At 45.0% G+C, this 15,858-nt stretch overlaps 3 protein-coding genes across 6 annotated transcripts; all 3 read left to right on the forward strand.

Annotated features, from left to right (window-relative positions):
- LOC114764753 (small ubiquitin-related modifier 3) lies at positions 1 to 1,487 on the forward strand. Its single transcript, XM_028954649.1, has 4 exons — positions 1 to 157; positions 443 to 571; positions 657 to 728; positions 857 to 1,487. The coding sequence occupies exons 1-4, from the start codon at positions 137 to 139 to the stop codon at positions 917 to 919; spliced, it is 285 nt and encodes a 94-aa protein (XP_028810482.1). The 5' UTR covers positions 1 to 136; the 3' UTR covers positions 920 to 1,487.
- A 555-nt stretch (positions 1,488 to 2,042) lies between these two features.
- Positions 2,043 to 5,188, forward strand: ube2g2 (ubiquitin-conjugating enzyme E2G 2 (UBC7 homolog, yeast)). Of its 2 annotated transcripts, none has more exons than XM_028953933.1 (7): positions 2,043 to 2,153; positions 2,236 to 2,371; positions 2,448 to 2,483; positions 2,564 to 2,609; positions 3,879 to 3,997; positions 4,615 to 4,710; positions 4,796 to 5,188. In XM_028953933.1, the coding sequence occupies exons 2-7, from the start codon at positions 2,329 to 2,331 to the stop codon at positions 4,906 to 4,908; spliced, it is 453 nt and encodes a 150-aa protein (XP_028809766.1). In that variant the 5' UTR covers positions 2,043 to 2,153; positions 2,236 to 2,328; the 3' UTR covers positions 4,909 to 5,188. The 2 variants fall into 2 exon arrangements, with proteins under 2 accessions (XP_028809766.1, XP_028809765.1); XM_028953932.1 differs by having other exon boundaries at positions 2,055 to 2,153; positions 4,570 to 4,710.
- A 157-nt stretch (positions 5,189 to 5,345) lies between these two features.
- Positions 5,346 to 15,722, forward strand: tspeara (thrombospondin-type laminin G domain and EAR repeats a). Of its 3 annotated transcripts, none has more exons than XM_028953927.1 (12): positions 5,346 to 5,980; positions 7,859 to 8,070; positions 8,963 to 9,189; positions 9,272 to 9,362; positions 9,443 to 9,572; positions 9,719 to 9,829; positions 10,281 to 10,513; positions 10,993 to 11,182; positions 11,498 to 11,730; positions 14,690 to 14,868; positions 14,962 to 15,063; positions 15,232 to 15,722. In XM_028953927.1, the coding sequence occupies exons 1-12, from the start codon at positions 5,701 to 5,703 to the stop codon at positions 15,383 to 15,385; spliced, it is 2,142 nt and encodes a 713-aa protein (XP_028809760.1). In that variant the 5' UTR covers positions 5,346 to 5,700; the 3' UTR covers positions 15,386 to 15,722. The 3 variants fall into 3 exon arrangements, with proteins under 3 accessions (XP_028809760.1, XP_028809761.1, XP_028809762.1); XM_028953928.1 differs by having other exon boundaries at positions 10,353 to 10,513; XM_028953929.1 differs by having other exon boundaries at positions 10,386 to 10,513.
- The last annotated feature ends 136 nt before the right edge of the window (positions 15,723 to 15,858 follow it).

A 15,858-nucleotide genomic window follows, 5' to 3' on the forward strand; every position in this document is an offset into this window, starting at 1 on the left:
CGCCCGTCCAGCCAATCAGCAGCGGCGAGGACGAGCTCAGGCGCGTTCACGTCGGCAGAGAGAAGAGTGGAAGGAAGACGGGAAGCGCGTCCGAGCGTCCGAGGTGTGAACAGCGCAGATATTGAAGCTCGGCGACATGTCTGAAGAGAAGCCGAAGGTACGGTGGCGGTGGCGGGTGTGGCCGTGTTCGTGTTGGCGGCGTGCGGGGCGGGTGGACGGGACGCCCGCGTTCTCTGCGGGATGAATGCGCGGCTCTGCAGCAGGACGCGTTTTGTAAAGCGCGCCGCCGAGGCCGCGGGAGCGCGCCGAGCTGCTGAAAATGCGCCATTGTTTGGCGCAAACGCTCAGCTCGTCCGCAGCGGAATGCGGCGCTTTGTTTGTGCGGCCATTTGGAAGCCCCGCGTTAAAATAAAGCGCCACAACGTGCATGTTTCTCCCGCAGGAGGGGGTGAAGACCGAGAACGACCACATCAACCTGAAGGTGGCCGGCCAGGACGGATCGGTGGTCCAGTTTAAGATTAAAAGGCACACGCCGCTTAGTAAACTGATGAAGGCGTACTGTGAACGGCAGGTGAGTTCGCGTCCAGTCGGGCCTGCAGGTGGGACGCGGCGCGGGGTTCTCCATGTCTCATGTCTGGCTCTGTCTCTGCTGGTAGGGCTTGTCAATAAGGCAGATACGGTTTAGATTTGATGGGCAGCCCATCAATGAGACAGACACACCGGCACAGGTAAATCCCGCTCTTTGCATTAATTTTGAATAATATATATATATATGTGTGTATGTATGTATGTATGTATGTATGTGTGTGTATTTATTACATGGAATCGTATTTTAAATTGAACTTTCTGCTTTCAGTTGGAGATGGAAGATGAAGACACGATCGACGTATTTCAGCAGCAGACTGGAGGCACCTGCTAAATCTTTTCCTTTTTATATATATATGTATAAAAATTCATCACCCTAATTCTCCCACTGACTGGACGTAAGATTTTTAATTGGATCACTTTGTTCAGGGACTGCAGGGGCGTGACTTTTCTGAAGTCTGGCCGTTACCGCATCACAGAATGTGGACCAAACCCCAGAGATGGTACTTTGATCAGTTCAGCATGTCAGGATATTCTCTCTCTCTTTCGCGCACACACACACACACACACACACACACACACAGGTCCGTGTTTTGTTTTTAAATGTTGTTTTTTTTTTTTTTCCTCTAGGGGTAGACATACTTGTTTTAAGACCAAGTTATTCTCATGCACACAGTTTCTATCAACAGCTACCCAGTGTTGTGGTGAAATCGAATGGCATTGTATTGGGATTGTTCGTTCCCGCCTTGGTTTTCCAGGAGTGTCATTGCTGAGTGTGGAAGGGTGCTGCGTTGCCTAGTTTCAACAGAAATGCTTCTATACTCCCTTGGCTCTGTTCTGATTTGTACATTTATTTGTTGTCCTTTAATACTGTAAACAATAAATATAGTTTGGTACTCAGATTACTGGTTCCGTTCCTACCTGTTCCAAACCAACTTCCTTCTACAGGCAAGATGCTGTCGCCAAGGCAGAACATGCAAGCCCCCTAATCAGAAGGTTGCCGGTTCGAATCCTGATCTTCCAAGGTGCCACTGAGCAAAGCACCATCCCCACACACTGCTCGCCAGGCGCCTGTCATGGCTGCCCACTGCTCACCAAGGATGATTGGTTAAAAGCAGAGGACACATTTCACTGTGTGCGCTGTGCTGCTGTGTATTAAAAGTGAAGTCACTTCACTTTTTATTTTATTCAATTCAAATATGTATATATAATGTGTGCACACATTAAATTAGCATCTTATTGTAAAAATGCTACTATTAAATAATTGGCTAAACATTGGCTGCCAGTGTTGTGTGTCTATGTAATACTTTCTTATGTGACTATGTGTAACTATGTAATGTTTCTAATGTAGCTGTATGAGGGGGTATTTGAATCGATTTTTAAATACGGCATTGAGTGCAATGCTGGTTGCGCCTGTGGTGCAGTACCCCGCTGCGCCTGCGGTGGTGCTGCTTCCACCCTTCCCAGCAGCCGGAAGAGCGGCAACACTGTCCCCCCTCCCGACTGCGCTCTCCTGGCGGTGCTCATGGCGGGGACGTCTCTGAAGAGGCTGATTGTGGAGTATAAACGTCAGTAGTGTCCCTTCCCGTTTCATTTTCCGGCCGCGGTGAAAATGGATAATGTCTTCTGTTTCTCCCGCCTGTGGTGCAGTACCCCGCCGCGCCTGCAGTGGCGCTGTTTCCCCCGTTCCCAGCAGCCGGAAGAGCGGCTACGCTGTCCGACTGCGCACTCCTGACGGTGCTCATGGCGGGGACGGCTTTGAAGAGGCTGATGGCGGAGTATAAACGTCAGTAGTGTCCCTTCCCGTTGCATTTTCCAGCCGCGGTGAAATGGGTAATGTCTTCTCCTGTTTCTCCCGACAGAGCTGACGCTGAACCCGCCCGAGGGCATCGTGGCAGGTGACGTGCGTTGCGTTTTAACCCGCGTTGCTGGCGCTGTGTTTTTCTGCGCTCGCTGAACTGCCTGCATGTGCCCACAGGTCCCGTGAATGAAGAGAACTTCTTTGAATGGGAGGCGCTCATCATGTAAGTTCTGGCGTGGTGATGGACCTTCTCCTGGATCGCATGGCTGCATGGCGTCCCTTACTGCCAGCAGCATGTAATCCAAGACTTTATTTACCCTGCTTCCAGGCTGCATCTTCAACACAACGACGTTTTTAATATCAGACAGGAACATTTTAATAAATACGTGGATGTATTTGAATGTTTTTGAGTCCTCGACACGACTATTTTTATACCATTCTGTACTTTAGCAGTACTGCAAGGTGGTAGTAGCCTAGTGGCTAACACACTCGCCTGTGAACCTTAAGACCCGGGTTCAAATCCCACTTACTACCATTGTGTCCCTGAGCAAGACACTTAACCTTAAGTTGCTCCAGGGGGGACTGTCCCTGTAAATACTGATTGTAAGTCGCTCTGGATAAGGACGTCTGATAAATGCTGTAAATGTAAATGCTTTACTCCGGAGCTGGTAATCAGTTTGTTTCGATATCTGACGCCTAGTGGACTGAGTAAACAGTTGTTTGTAATATTTCGGGTTTAATGATTTGCATGTGTTGATTTTAAGTTGTGTAGCGTTAGCATAGCCCCGCTAGGCTCGGATCGTCACGTCATCGGACGCACATTCGTATTTACAATTTCTAGCAAACTTGGTGCGTCTCTAATGTAAATATGGGGTCCTCCAGGTGGCCAGGGAGGGGCTGCCCGCTGCAGTGCCTGTTGAAAATTGCTGTAGGCTGATGCGAAACTGCAATTTAAGTACCGATAGTACATTTAAGTATTGATTGGTATCTGAGAAAAGTTTGTTATTGGGAGGTAAGATAAAATATCTTGTTTATCTTGTGAGGGAACTTATCGTTGGTGCGCTCTCCTGGTGCCCATGATTCCAGTGCAGTGATAATCATCTTCTTTTAGATAATGTGTCCTCATTTGGGGACTGTGTGTTGCCAAGCACAACAAGGAACCAGTCAGAAGCTGTGGATCTCTGGCGCATCAGAGGAGCTGGGTTGACCTGGCCGTAATCAGAAGTGACATGGCGCATGGCTGATGAAGTGGAAGAACCTGCCTTTTGAGTGTGTGTTGACAGAGAAGTGTTGGGTGGGCTGGCTGGTGCAACGTGTCCCCACTCCTGATGGCGTGACGCATAAAGAGATCAATAAACTCCGCACTGTCAAAAAGTGTCTGGCAAGTCTGATCTCTATCAGGAAAAAGCAGAATCTTTTGCGCTTGAAAACCTGTGTAAAAAGCTGTGTTTCGTTCTTTATTCATTGTCTCGTCTTTTGACCTGTTTCTCAGGGGACCAGAGGACACGTGTTTTGAAGGTGGCGTGTTTCCCGCCATCTTGAGCTTCCCATCAGACTACCCCCTGAGTCCCCCCAAGATGAAGTTCACCTGCGACATGTTCCACCCGAACAGTACGTGCATTCATCACCCTCTCCTAATTCTTCCTACTTTTCACGTTGGACCACAGTTAGTTGAAATGGTTTCATGTGGTCTGAAAAGGCATTTACGAAAAGCAATATCTTAGTATTGATCTTCAGGACAGTATTATAAATCCAGATTCAGCCTGGGTAGTCAGTAGTAGAAGACTGACTGCTGCAGTGCTGCGGAAGTGTGGCTCGGACAGATCGTTCCTGATGGTGCGGAGATCAGGAAGACTGGGGCCTTATCAGTGCAGGGTCCGTGTCGCCTGGCCTTCAGGGCAGGAGATAACGTCGGCAGCCACTCTGCAGCTTTGATGCTGGGTGGTGGGAGGAGGATGCTGAAGGACCAGGCTCTCATCCTGCAGCCGGTGAAGACCCGTTCTGAACTTGGTAATCTGAAAAGGAATCAAATAGGCTGCAGATTAGGATCTTATGGCAACAACAGGGTTTTTTTTTGTTGTACTCCTTGTATAATATCTTTTGTGCATATAAACTCAGTAGGCCTTGAATACAAACCTTTGACAGTGTGAAATAAAAAGTGATTTTCAGTACTTTCTGTCTAGTCTACCCAGACGGCCGTGTGTGCATCTCCATCCTGCATGCTCCAGGGGACGACCCTATGGGTTATGAGAGCAGTGCTGAGAGGTGGAGCCCGGTCCAGAGTGTGGAGAAGATCTTGCTGTCTGTGGTCAGCATGCTGGCAGGTCAGTGGGGAGTAATTTGGACCACAGTAATAGTGACATCTCTGACATAGAATAAAAGTACCTGGCACCATGTCTCGCTCCACAGAACCCAACGATGAGAGCGGCGCTAACGTCGATGCCTCCAAGATGTGGCGTGAGGACCGCGAACAGTTTCACCGACTGGCCAAGCAGATCGTGCGCAAATCACTGGGTCTGTAAAGGCCGGCAGGCCCAGACATGGACTTCCGGAGTTTAAAAAGCGATGGCTTCCTTTCCGCACTTTATTCCTGTTTGTGTGTGTGTGTGTGGTTACTACGTGTTTACCGGTGCGAATGGAGAATGAGGCCGACACCCATCACCTGGACATGCTGCTTTTCGATTTCACCTGTTACAGTCTTTTACATAGACAAGTGGCCCAAAGAAGAGTTGGACAGGTCATGTGTCACAGTGTGATTAATTAACAATACAAATCATTCAATAAACTCCTCAGTTGTCCGTTGTGCATGTCTGCCACTTCTGAAGCGTTTTCCTTCAAAGCAACTCTCATCTCTGTTTGCTTCAGCCTACTCTAGAAGTCATTATTGTCCAAGAAGTATTGAGCGGATTTTGTTCCACCCCAAAACAGATGGATTGATGCAAGTTACACCTCCACGATTGTGCCGCACCTTTACATTCATCCAGAGTGACGTCAGTAATGACAGGGACATGATGTCCATCTTGGCTCTGCTAGGACTCAGTTTTACACAATGTAAAGTAATAACTACACAATCAGAGATGCCGTAGACGACCTGAATGAAGGCCAGCCTCACCATCCTCGGCTGGGGCTTTTACTTCAAGACCTTCTTCAGTTTCTTCTTCCTGTTCTATATAAAAGATCACATTCATTAATTAAAATTCACACATGCTACAGAAGATCTGACTGGAGGAGGAGAGATTCTGGCACCTGATTCTCCTTTCCCCTCTTCCTCATCATCCCATTTCAGCCTTTCTCCGCCCCCCAGACTTATTTAAATGAATGTACCTGCCTCACTTCTCAGATCTGCCTGCTGCTCTCCCATCAGTCTTCATCATTTACAGCATGGCCTCCAGCAGACTGGCTCCTCTTCCTTGGTACTCAGGACCAAAAATGACCATGAGCAGGGGTCTTCTCTGAACTTTAAACAGAGCTGCTGTGTGTTTGTGGAACATTTTAGTAACATGGGAGGGTCTTGGGCTGTTCTGAGAATGTTCCTACAGCTTCTGCTCTTCTACAATTCAACGTTCGTGGCAGTGGCATGGAGACCCTGCACAGGTGAGTCTTCTCACTCCTTCGTTCATCTGTTGAACAGTTGAATGGTAAAATCTTCTAGTTTCAGTGGTTTATGTCAGAGGATCACCATCTTGTCACTGCTTCTCAGCATCTGTGTTGTGTTGCACTGTACTGTTTGGTGAAGCTACAGCTGAATTCCTTATTTGAACTGATATCAGACACAGCAGCAGCTAGAAGGGAGAGATGAAGTTAATTCTTATAGTTGGGATTATTTTAACATGAATTCCTTTGTGTCAGGCTTGCAATAAATATAAAGATAAACCCTACTTGGTGACCCTACTGCTGAATGAAGATTGGAATGTGGAATTAATTCAACACAAGGCTGAATGAGGAGACTTGTCTTCTAGAATGTCATATTTACATTTTACATAGACATATTTGAAATATCCATCATTAAAATTCTTCACTAGGACCCAAACTGCAAATGCCATTAGTTTTAATAACTATTTAATCTAAATATTTCCTAAAAAGGCCAGTGGAGGGAACATAGCAGTGGGTAGAGTGGGAGAATTTGGGAAGTTGCAGAAGTGTTACGGATCAGATGGAGCGGTCAAGAGGTCAGACCAGCCAGAAGTGAGTTACAGCAGTCCAGTTTGAAGATGACTGGTTATTACCCCACTATAAATTAAAGAAAAATTATTATGTCAAAACAATTATTGTTACTTTGATAGGTTTAAATGAAATAATTTACTGTCAGCATTATTAATACCTTTAAGCATTACCGTAACCCTTTACTATATATTTATCTATGGATCAGTTCCTGAAGTTTATATTGAGATAGTGTTCCACAGGAAGACAAGTGACCAGACCTCTGCAGTGAAATCGCCGAGATCGTTGTAAGAGATATACTGTCACTCCTCTCCACTTTTTTTGCCTGGTTGTGGATGGACAGCAGCTGTCCACCTCCAGTAAGGACACAAGTCTCATAATTTCTAGATGAAAGCAGTTCAATTTTACTGATTACCACAAACAAGGGCACAGAGGTCTGAATATGGCAATGGCTGTCAGTGGTTACTGGGTCCCTTAAATGCATTTGAAATAGATTCAGATCACTTTACTGTTATTCATTCAGTACAATTTCAGTGTTGAATTACATTTCAAATACATCAATTTACCCCTACCACCTACCTCAACTCACCCATTCATGGAAATGGTATTCGCTGATGGCAGCGTCCTATCAGCAGAAGGATGCATCCTATCACACTGCAGAAATGGAAAATGAATGGAGACCCAAAATAAGTGGAGGACGTTGCTTTGCTCAGTGGCACCTCAGTGGCAGTTCAGGATTCGAACCGGCAGCCTTCCAATCATGTATCTGTTTCCTTATTTGCTAGGCCACAACTGCCCCTATGGTATTCTTGCTGATTATATCTTATTTTAAGTGAAGTGGATGCAGAAATAGGTCCTTCATGCTGTTGACCTGTCCATCATGTTTCAAAGACCATATGAGGAAAAATGTAGTGGTGTTGGAGAGGTTTAGAGAATGGGAGATACCTGAGGCCACAGTGACCTTGATAATAATCTTTTAGAATAATTTGTGATGTACCTTTCACAGCAATGTGCCATCTGTGAGTCCATAGAGACCTTGATATTATTAATTCAATTGTTGGGTTTGGCATTGTCCCTGAGTCAAGAGTGAGTTGTGACGTTTACAGGAGGACATTTACAGCATTTACCCAACACCATTATCCAGAGCACCTTACAATCAGCAGTTACAGGGACCTAGTGGAGTTCATACCTTGTTGAACCAGGGTGATTTTGTCCTGCGTACTCAATATTAGGCCAGTGGGTCTGTTGAGATGGCAGCAGAGATATTTTTGTTCACACTCCCAATAATGGAACACTGATGTCTTGCTGCAGATCTCTTCCCTTTGGACCTGTTGTCACATTCGCTGCCACAGGGTGGCCACGCCCTCAGTGGAGTCCATACGGTGCAAGCTGAGGGAGCACGAGGGGTGCATATGACCTCCCCCCTCAGTTTCCCTTCATCCCAGGTCTTCGTCAACTGCCTAATGTTCCCACATGAGTTCTCCATCATGGTCACTCTGAAGACAACTTGTTCTGCCACAGAGGTACAGTTTGTACAGATCGCATGACCTAATTTTACTTTATATCCCAGAGTTACATGACCAATGCACCAGTCAGAATGTATTCATAATACAAGCACCAGAGACCTATACAAGGTTCCATTTTTATTTTATTACTTACTGTGAATGGGTGCAACATGTAAAATACGCATAACCAAGCATTTTATAATGAGAACTGAAATTAAATATTGGCTATTGGTGAAATATTGGTGCATTAAATGAATGACGGTATATGCCATTTGAAACATTTTACAAAGATATAGTGGTTAAATTGATGTGTTGACCTTAAATGTAAGATACAAATATACTATTATTTGATGGTACACTGTGAAGGTGAAGTGATTGTCATTGTGATACACAACAGCACAGCAAACGGTGACACAATGAAATGTGTCCTCTGTATTTAGTGGGCACCAGGACAGGCGCCCGGGTACCAGTGTGTGGCACCTCAGTGGCACCTTGGCAGTTCAGGATTCAACCAGCAACCTTCTGATTACATGTCCGTTTCCTTATTTGCTAGGCCACCACTGCCCCTATGTGATTATTGCTGATTATATCTTATTTTTAGTGGTTGCAGTGGATGCAGAAATAGGTCCATGCTGTTGACCTGTCCATCATGTTTCAAAGACAATATGAGGAAAAATGAAGTGGTTTTGGAGAGGTTGAGAGAATGGGAGATACCTGAGGCCACAGTGACCTTGATAATAATCTTTTAGAACATTTTGTGATGTACCTTTCACAGCAATGTGCCTTCTGTGAGTTCATAGAGACCTTGATATTATTAATTCAATTGTTGGGTGCGGCATTGTCCCAGAGCCAAGAGCGAGTGGTTCAGGGTGAGGTTGAGATGTTCAGCCAGACATTCTTCTCCCAACAGAAGAGAGAGTATCTTCTCTCCGTGGTCCAGGAAGAGAAGAAGCAGCTGCTTCTAGGCCTCCGCTTCTCTGAAGAGCAGCTGCAGCTTGTGTACCACAGTCCCAGGGGCAGAGAGAGACTGTCCTTCCAGCGGGTGTGGCTGGCAGATGGCCACTGGCACACTCTGGTGCTGGCGCTGAGTGGGCACCATGCTAGCCTGACGCTGGACTGTGGCGTGACCCTGGAGCTGTGAGTCCAGCACACATGATTAATGCTGCCTATGGAGGTATTTGAAGTATGTGCAGTAGTGTGTGTGTGTGTGTGTGTGCAGGTTCCATGATAGACCGTTTCCAGCTGATCTCAGCACAGCTGGTTCTAGGATCCATATTGGAAGCCGCAAGCTCTGGAGCGGGATGTTCTCTGTACGATTTCTCTCGATTCCTCTCTTTACACACACGTCCTGTCTCTTGTCTGCTTGTGTTGATGAGTGACGTCCTTACAGGGGCTGCTCCGACAGCTGGTTCTGCTGCCTGGTTCTGATGCCACCCGCCGGGTCTGCCCTGCAGGGAACCCTCGCCTGGCAGAGCTTGCAGTGCCACCCGTTCTGAAGGACCTGCCAGGGCCTCCAGATGGTAACATCTAGCTTCACTGTGTCTCTGTATGCTGCCTTGAAGCTATTCCCAACTGGAATTCTCTTTTTTTAATGTGTGATTAAATCATTATGATGTGCTGATCATGGTCAACGTCATAACCACCTGATGGGTAGATTTCTGCACAGACGTTCAGGTGCAGGATGGAGGCAGCTGTACGGAGGTGATGGTCAGCAGGATGCAGAAGGGCTTCTTCTTCTTCATCCATGGAAACACAGCCTTGATCTCCATGCTGAAAGGTATATCTCATTATTTTACATTCAGCTTTTCTCTTTGGTTTTTGTATAAATCATTAATTTAATAGTATTTTATTGTTTCATTATTTCAGTTATGTAACTACATTGAAAGTTTGTGAAACATTCAGAATTTGACCATTCCAGGACAGAACATTTTTTGAATAACCTGATTATGATGAGAATCATTGTCTTCCTGCATGACCAAGTCGCCACCATCTTTGGGGCAGTGGTGGTCTAGCGGGTAAGGAAACGGACCTGAGATCGGAAGGTTGCCGGTTCGAATCCCGATCCGCCAAGGTGCCACTGAGCAAAGTACCGTCCCCACACACTGCTCCCCGGGCACCTGTCATGGTCATGGTTAAGAGAAGAGGACACATTTTGTTGTGACACCATGTACTGCGCTTGCTATGTATCACAATGACAGTCACTTCACTTGTTTTATGCTGGTATACAGGAAAGGAACATCTGGATTATGTGGATGGTCACCAGGACCTCTACACCAGCTCTGAGACGTATGGTTTGGAAGTCTTTCAGATCCCATCGGTGGGTTTGTTTGCAGCCATGGCCCACCGGTCATCCAAACCTGGTTCGGGCATCTACAGGTGGCGAGATGGCAGGTTCGAGCTGCACCAAAACATCACTACATTTGAGGCTCATTCCTGGAAACATTTCATCATTGGCAACAAGGTGAGAAAGGGAACATTTTGCTGCATTTCACAAGCCTGATTGCACTGTGGAGTACAACTTTTATACAAAAGAAAAAAAGATTTGCATTTTAAGGATTGTAAAAGTTTGTAAAAAGACTTCATTTGGAGCCATTCGAGGCGTTTGGTGCATCTCCACATCATAAAATGTAAATGACTTGTGCAATTCCAGTCATGCTGATGGAGTAAAACACTTTACTGCATGAATTACTCAGTATACAACATGCAATAGCAATTTAAGAATTTAAACGTATGTATCATAGAACACCCTACAAATCACGGCAAAAACATTTGTATTTTAAAGAGTACATTATGCTGCACCATCACCTGAGGAAAGGCAAAAACAGAAAAACCCAACAAGAATTAAACCAGCGTTTTGTGAAAAGATAAGCCATAGCATGAAATAGAAAGAATGCCTAGAAGTATTGTGCTTTTAAATCTCTTGCTTATGTTCTATGTCAGGTCTTCCTGGTGGTCTCAAACTCCCGAGGCCCGGTGAGCAGTGGGAAGGAGGCATCGGTCATCTACAAGTGGAGCGATAAGAAGCAGAAGTTCCTCCGCTACCAAACGCTGGAGACCTACAGTGCCCGGGACTGGGAGGCCTTCCATATCCAGAATCAGGCCTTCCTGGCTGTGGCCAATCACAGGAAGGGTATCCTGGAGAAGCTCTTCATTTCCTGTCCACATTCTGACCATATAGAGAGGGCCTGTGATTCCCTCGCACATCATGCTTCATGTTTGCTTCATTGATCAGACTACACAAATTCAGGCTGACAATGACCTTGATGAAAAGTCCAGCATGTCCAATCTTTTTGTCATGTAGCTCCTACTTTGTCAACTGACCCGTGTTTTAACCCAGCAACACAGAAGTACATGAGGAGTAGCTGGTGAAATATTGCTTGAATTATAATTGAAGGTCATAGTTTGATCTAATTTAGATGATCATGGTCTCCTGTGTCTGTCATAGGGAATGGTGAACACAAAATCAACAGTGTTATTTACAAATGGAACCCAGGCACAAGGGCATTTGAGGTCAACCAAACCATTCTGACATCAGGAGCGTATGACCTGGAGTTCTTCACGGTGGGGCCATACCACTTCCTGGCAGTGGCAAATGCTTTTGATGGCACATCCACTTCTATTGACTCCACCATCTACATCTGGTTGAGGGGAGCATTCCAGCACTTCCAGACCATCAGGGTATGGGCTTTGCTCTAAAATGCATGGTCATAAGCAACAATGATGATGAACCTGTTAGAAGTTTATTCAAATCATTGTTAAAACAGCTCCACTTTCTACAGCTATCACTTTCATAAGGCTTTTGATTTTGAATATTATATTGTTGAAGGTGCAGTTTTCCTTGCGGTGTCAATAATCTTCATGTGTTGAGGTTTCTGAGGCCATAAATCCATTCAAAGTATTAGCTCAATCACCGAAACATCAGACTCCAGTTGTGAATGATGAGGTTGAGCTACTCGGAACTTCCATCGCTTCTCCCTGTTCCTGATGTTCAGTTTCTATTCCCTGAACACTGAAGGAATGGAACATGAACAAGGCTGAATGAACATCAGAACCGCTATGATCTAATCAGTGCTGGTGTGGTTTCAGTCTAGACTTATCTTGATGGGACATCACTGGATACTATGGAACTTAGCAGGCTAAAAATAGACAGATTCCTTTATTTAAATGTCATACTGGTTGTATGATTGATAGGGTGTCATTGATAAGATGTAAATCAGTGTACGGTCACTTGCTTTGGCAGGTGTCAGCAACCACAACCGGTTAGAAAGAAAGTGAAAGTGAAGTGATTGTCATTGAGATACACAGCACATGGAGCCGTAAAAAAGACCATGTGGTGTGGGAGAAGAGAATAGAGTGTGTAGAAAAACTCTTTCTCCCTCCACACAAAGCACTGTATTCAACCACTCCAATTTGATGTTACCTGGCAGAAAGAGGCATGGCACAGTAGAGGTTAAAAATGAACAGTTTCTAATTTATTAACACCGGTGAATAATTATTGTAGTTACATGTGAATATTGAATGTAAAAAGGTACCAAGTTTACAGAGAAAATAAAAATGAGAAGAAAGAGTAAAGAGGGAGAAGAGAAAAAGAGGGGGAGAGAAAGACTCAGAAACCTTCCGGCTTCCGATGGAAAAACCTCTGAGCAAGAAAGCCCAGAGTCCCTTTTTCCACATGTGAGCAGACCTTTATACCCCTGGCCTACAGGAAGTTGTCACTGGCCTACAGGAAGTTGTCACTGACCAATCAGAACCTGTTGTTTCTGATGTCACGCCCCCGGTGCCTCCCATTTGGGGAAGACAAAGAGGGTGGGCGGTCCTGACGGCTGATACTTCACACGTTGCCGTCAGACAAAAAGCATGTAAAACAGAGGTGCCGAATCTTCACCCACAACCGTCGACACAGGAATGTCACACCTCCCCCTGCAGACAGCTGTTATGCAAGACAAAAGCAGGCTCCCGTGATGTCCATCCTTACAGAGCACACATGGAAATTTGTCCTCTGTATTTAACCATCACCCTGAGTGAGCAGTGGGCAGCCATGACAGGTTCCCAGGGAGCAGTGTGTGGGGACGATATCTTCATCAAGGGGACCTTGGTTCAGGATTTGAACTGGCAACCTTCCGATTATACGTTCGCTTCCTTACCTGCTAGGCATCTGATAAATGCTGTAAATGTAAATGCTTATGTCTTGAAATAGTGCCATGAAGATCCAGACTATGCTTCCTCTCTGAAAAATACAACACTCACTTGCCTTTATATAGTCTACTGGAAGGTAGAAAAAAAGAATCATGTTCACATTGTTGTACACAATAAAAAAAAAGGAAATATTCTTATTAAATACTTCATTCTTTACTTCATTCTTTATAGTTTAGTGTGCTGACAACAAATCCACACAAAAATGAGATTTTCCTTGACAATTTTTCAACCCATGGGTACAGTGGAAAAACACACTACAGGCTGATCCAACTTTAAAACAAGTCAAAATGAGGTTCAGTAGTGTGTGTGTTTCATTACGAGGAACTCGAGGCCAACTTCACCAGCATATGGCCTCACAAGAGGTCTGAGGATCTCATCTCGGTACCTAATGGCAGTCAGGCTACCTCTGGCGAGCACATGGAGGGCTGTGCGGCCCCCCAAAAGAAATGCCACCCCACACCATTACTGACCCACTGCCAAACTGGTCATGCTGGACGAGGGCCAGTGGTGAATTTGCCAATCCTGGTGTTCGCTGGCAAATGCCAAACATGCTGCACAGTGTTGGGTTGTAAGCACAACCCCCACCTGTGGACGTCGGGCCCTCATATTGCCCTCGTGGAGTCTGTTTCAGACACATGCACATTGTTTTTCTGCTGGAGGTCATTTTGCAGGGCTCTGGCAGTGCTCCTCCAGTTCTTCCATGCACAAAGGCGAAGGTAATGGTCCTGCTGCTGAGTTGTTGCTCTCCTACGACCCCCTCCACATCTCCTGATGTACTGTCCTGGTAGAACCTCCATGCTCTGGACACTACACTGACAGACACTATTCTATTTGCATATCAGCATGTGAAATTTATTATCAATAAGTGTTGCTTCCTATGTGGACAGTTTGATTTCACAGAAGTGTGATTGACTTGGATTTACATTGTGTTACAAGTGTTCCCATTACTTTTTTTAGCAGCTACTGGTAGTGGGAGTGTAGCAGTGGGGTGGTGTGGGAGGATTTGGGAAGGGGCTGCGACATTCTGTATTAGTTGTAGAGGCCAGATGGCATTCAGAGGTAGACCTGCTAAAATGGAGTTACAGTAATCCAGTTGCTTATGCTTGTATGTTCTCAGATATGAAGTCACTTTTACAAAGTTTTATTTCAGCACATTTTTACACTTTTCACCAACCAACATTGTGCCAGGTATGATGAATGCTAGGCTGGTCATGAACATCAAAGAAAATGTGATTTAAAAATTTTTTTATGCAAAAGAGCTGATTATGAGCAGAGAAGGTGAAACGAATAAATGACACTCCCACATTGAAAAGCCAAGCACTTGATTTGTTTCTTCCCGGTGTGCCAACAACCATTAAAGAGTGGTGAGAGCTTCTGGTATTTTTAAGGTGGCATGGCTGTATGCTTGTTCTAAGCTGACTCCATTGCTTGGTTCTTTTAGACATTTGGGGCAACAGATTGGGAGATGTTTCGAATTGGAGACAGGGTCTTCCTGGCTGTGGCCAATGGTCACATGCTGTATATGCACGGCAAAAGCCTCTATGCCATCAACTCCACCATCTATGAACTGGACCTGAATGCTCAAATGTTTCTCAGGTTTCAGGACATTGGCACTTACAGGTGAGTGATGTTTGAAACATTAAAGACAGTTCTTGTATGTTTATTGTATGTTTACCAGTCCTGTGGGTGAATAATTTGGACTATCTTCAACAGTGCAGTGGACTGGGAGTTCTTCACCCTGGGAGATGAGCACTTTCTTGTGGTAGCCAATTCATATAATGGACTGTCCTACTCCTTAAACAGTGTAATATACAGGTATTCCAAACACTGTGCATGTTATTTTAAATATACTACTGTCTGTTTATACAAAGAAAGGTCATGCATTGTATTTCAGTACATACAGTATTTTCATAATCAATGTACCCACACAAGTCAGTGAGTTGTATGAAGTTGCATTTGTGAATTCTGTTGTATTTTTGGCAGATGGCAGGGTTATGAGGGTTTCGTCCCCATCCACTGGCTCCCCACCATTGGCTGCAGTGACTGGGAGTTCTTCTCTACAATGGAGGGATCTTTCTTGATGTACTCCAGTGCCAGGCAGTCATTTACCAAAGTGTTTAAGCTGAAAACCCGCTGAGTGGAGACTGGAACCCAAAACCCTACTGACCGGCTGCATTCCAGCAGGGGGAACTGTGAATGACTGGCTAGGGAGCAATGAATGCTTTGAAGTCATGTGATTTTTCCTGTTTTTCTATTCTGGTGACATCACTGTTCTGTGTATTTTGAAAAAATGCCCCATTTGGATGTAAAATATGCACACAGGATTTTACAAAGGCTGATTTATTTGGAATTCACTGGTTTTGTTTCAGCAAATGAGAAAGTTAGGGGCTGATTTATTTATAGAATACACACACACACACACACACACACAAACATATATATATATGTAAATAAAATATCCAACTTCAATTTTTGCTCATGTGAGGGATGTTTTTGATGTTGTTAATATACTTTATTATGTCGGCCAAATGAATTCATCTTACACCAACAACGAAATGAAAACAGAATGGTTCATAAGCAACCTGGCGGTAGTTGGTAAAAGACTACAAG

Source organism: Denticeps clupeoides, chromosome 15 (genome assembly GCF_900700375.1).
Source record: "Denticeps clupeoides chromosome 15, fDenClu1.1, whole genome shotgun sequence".
Taxonomy (NCBI): domain Eukaryota; kingdom Metazoa; phylum Chordata; class Actinopteri; order Clupeiformes; family Denticipitidae; genus Denticeps; species Denticeps clupeoides.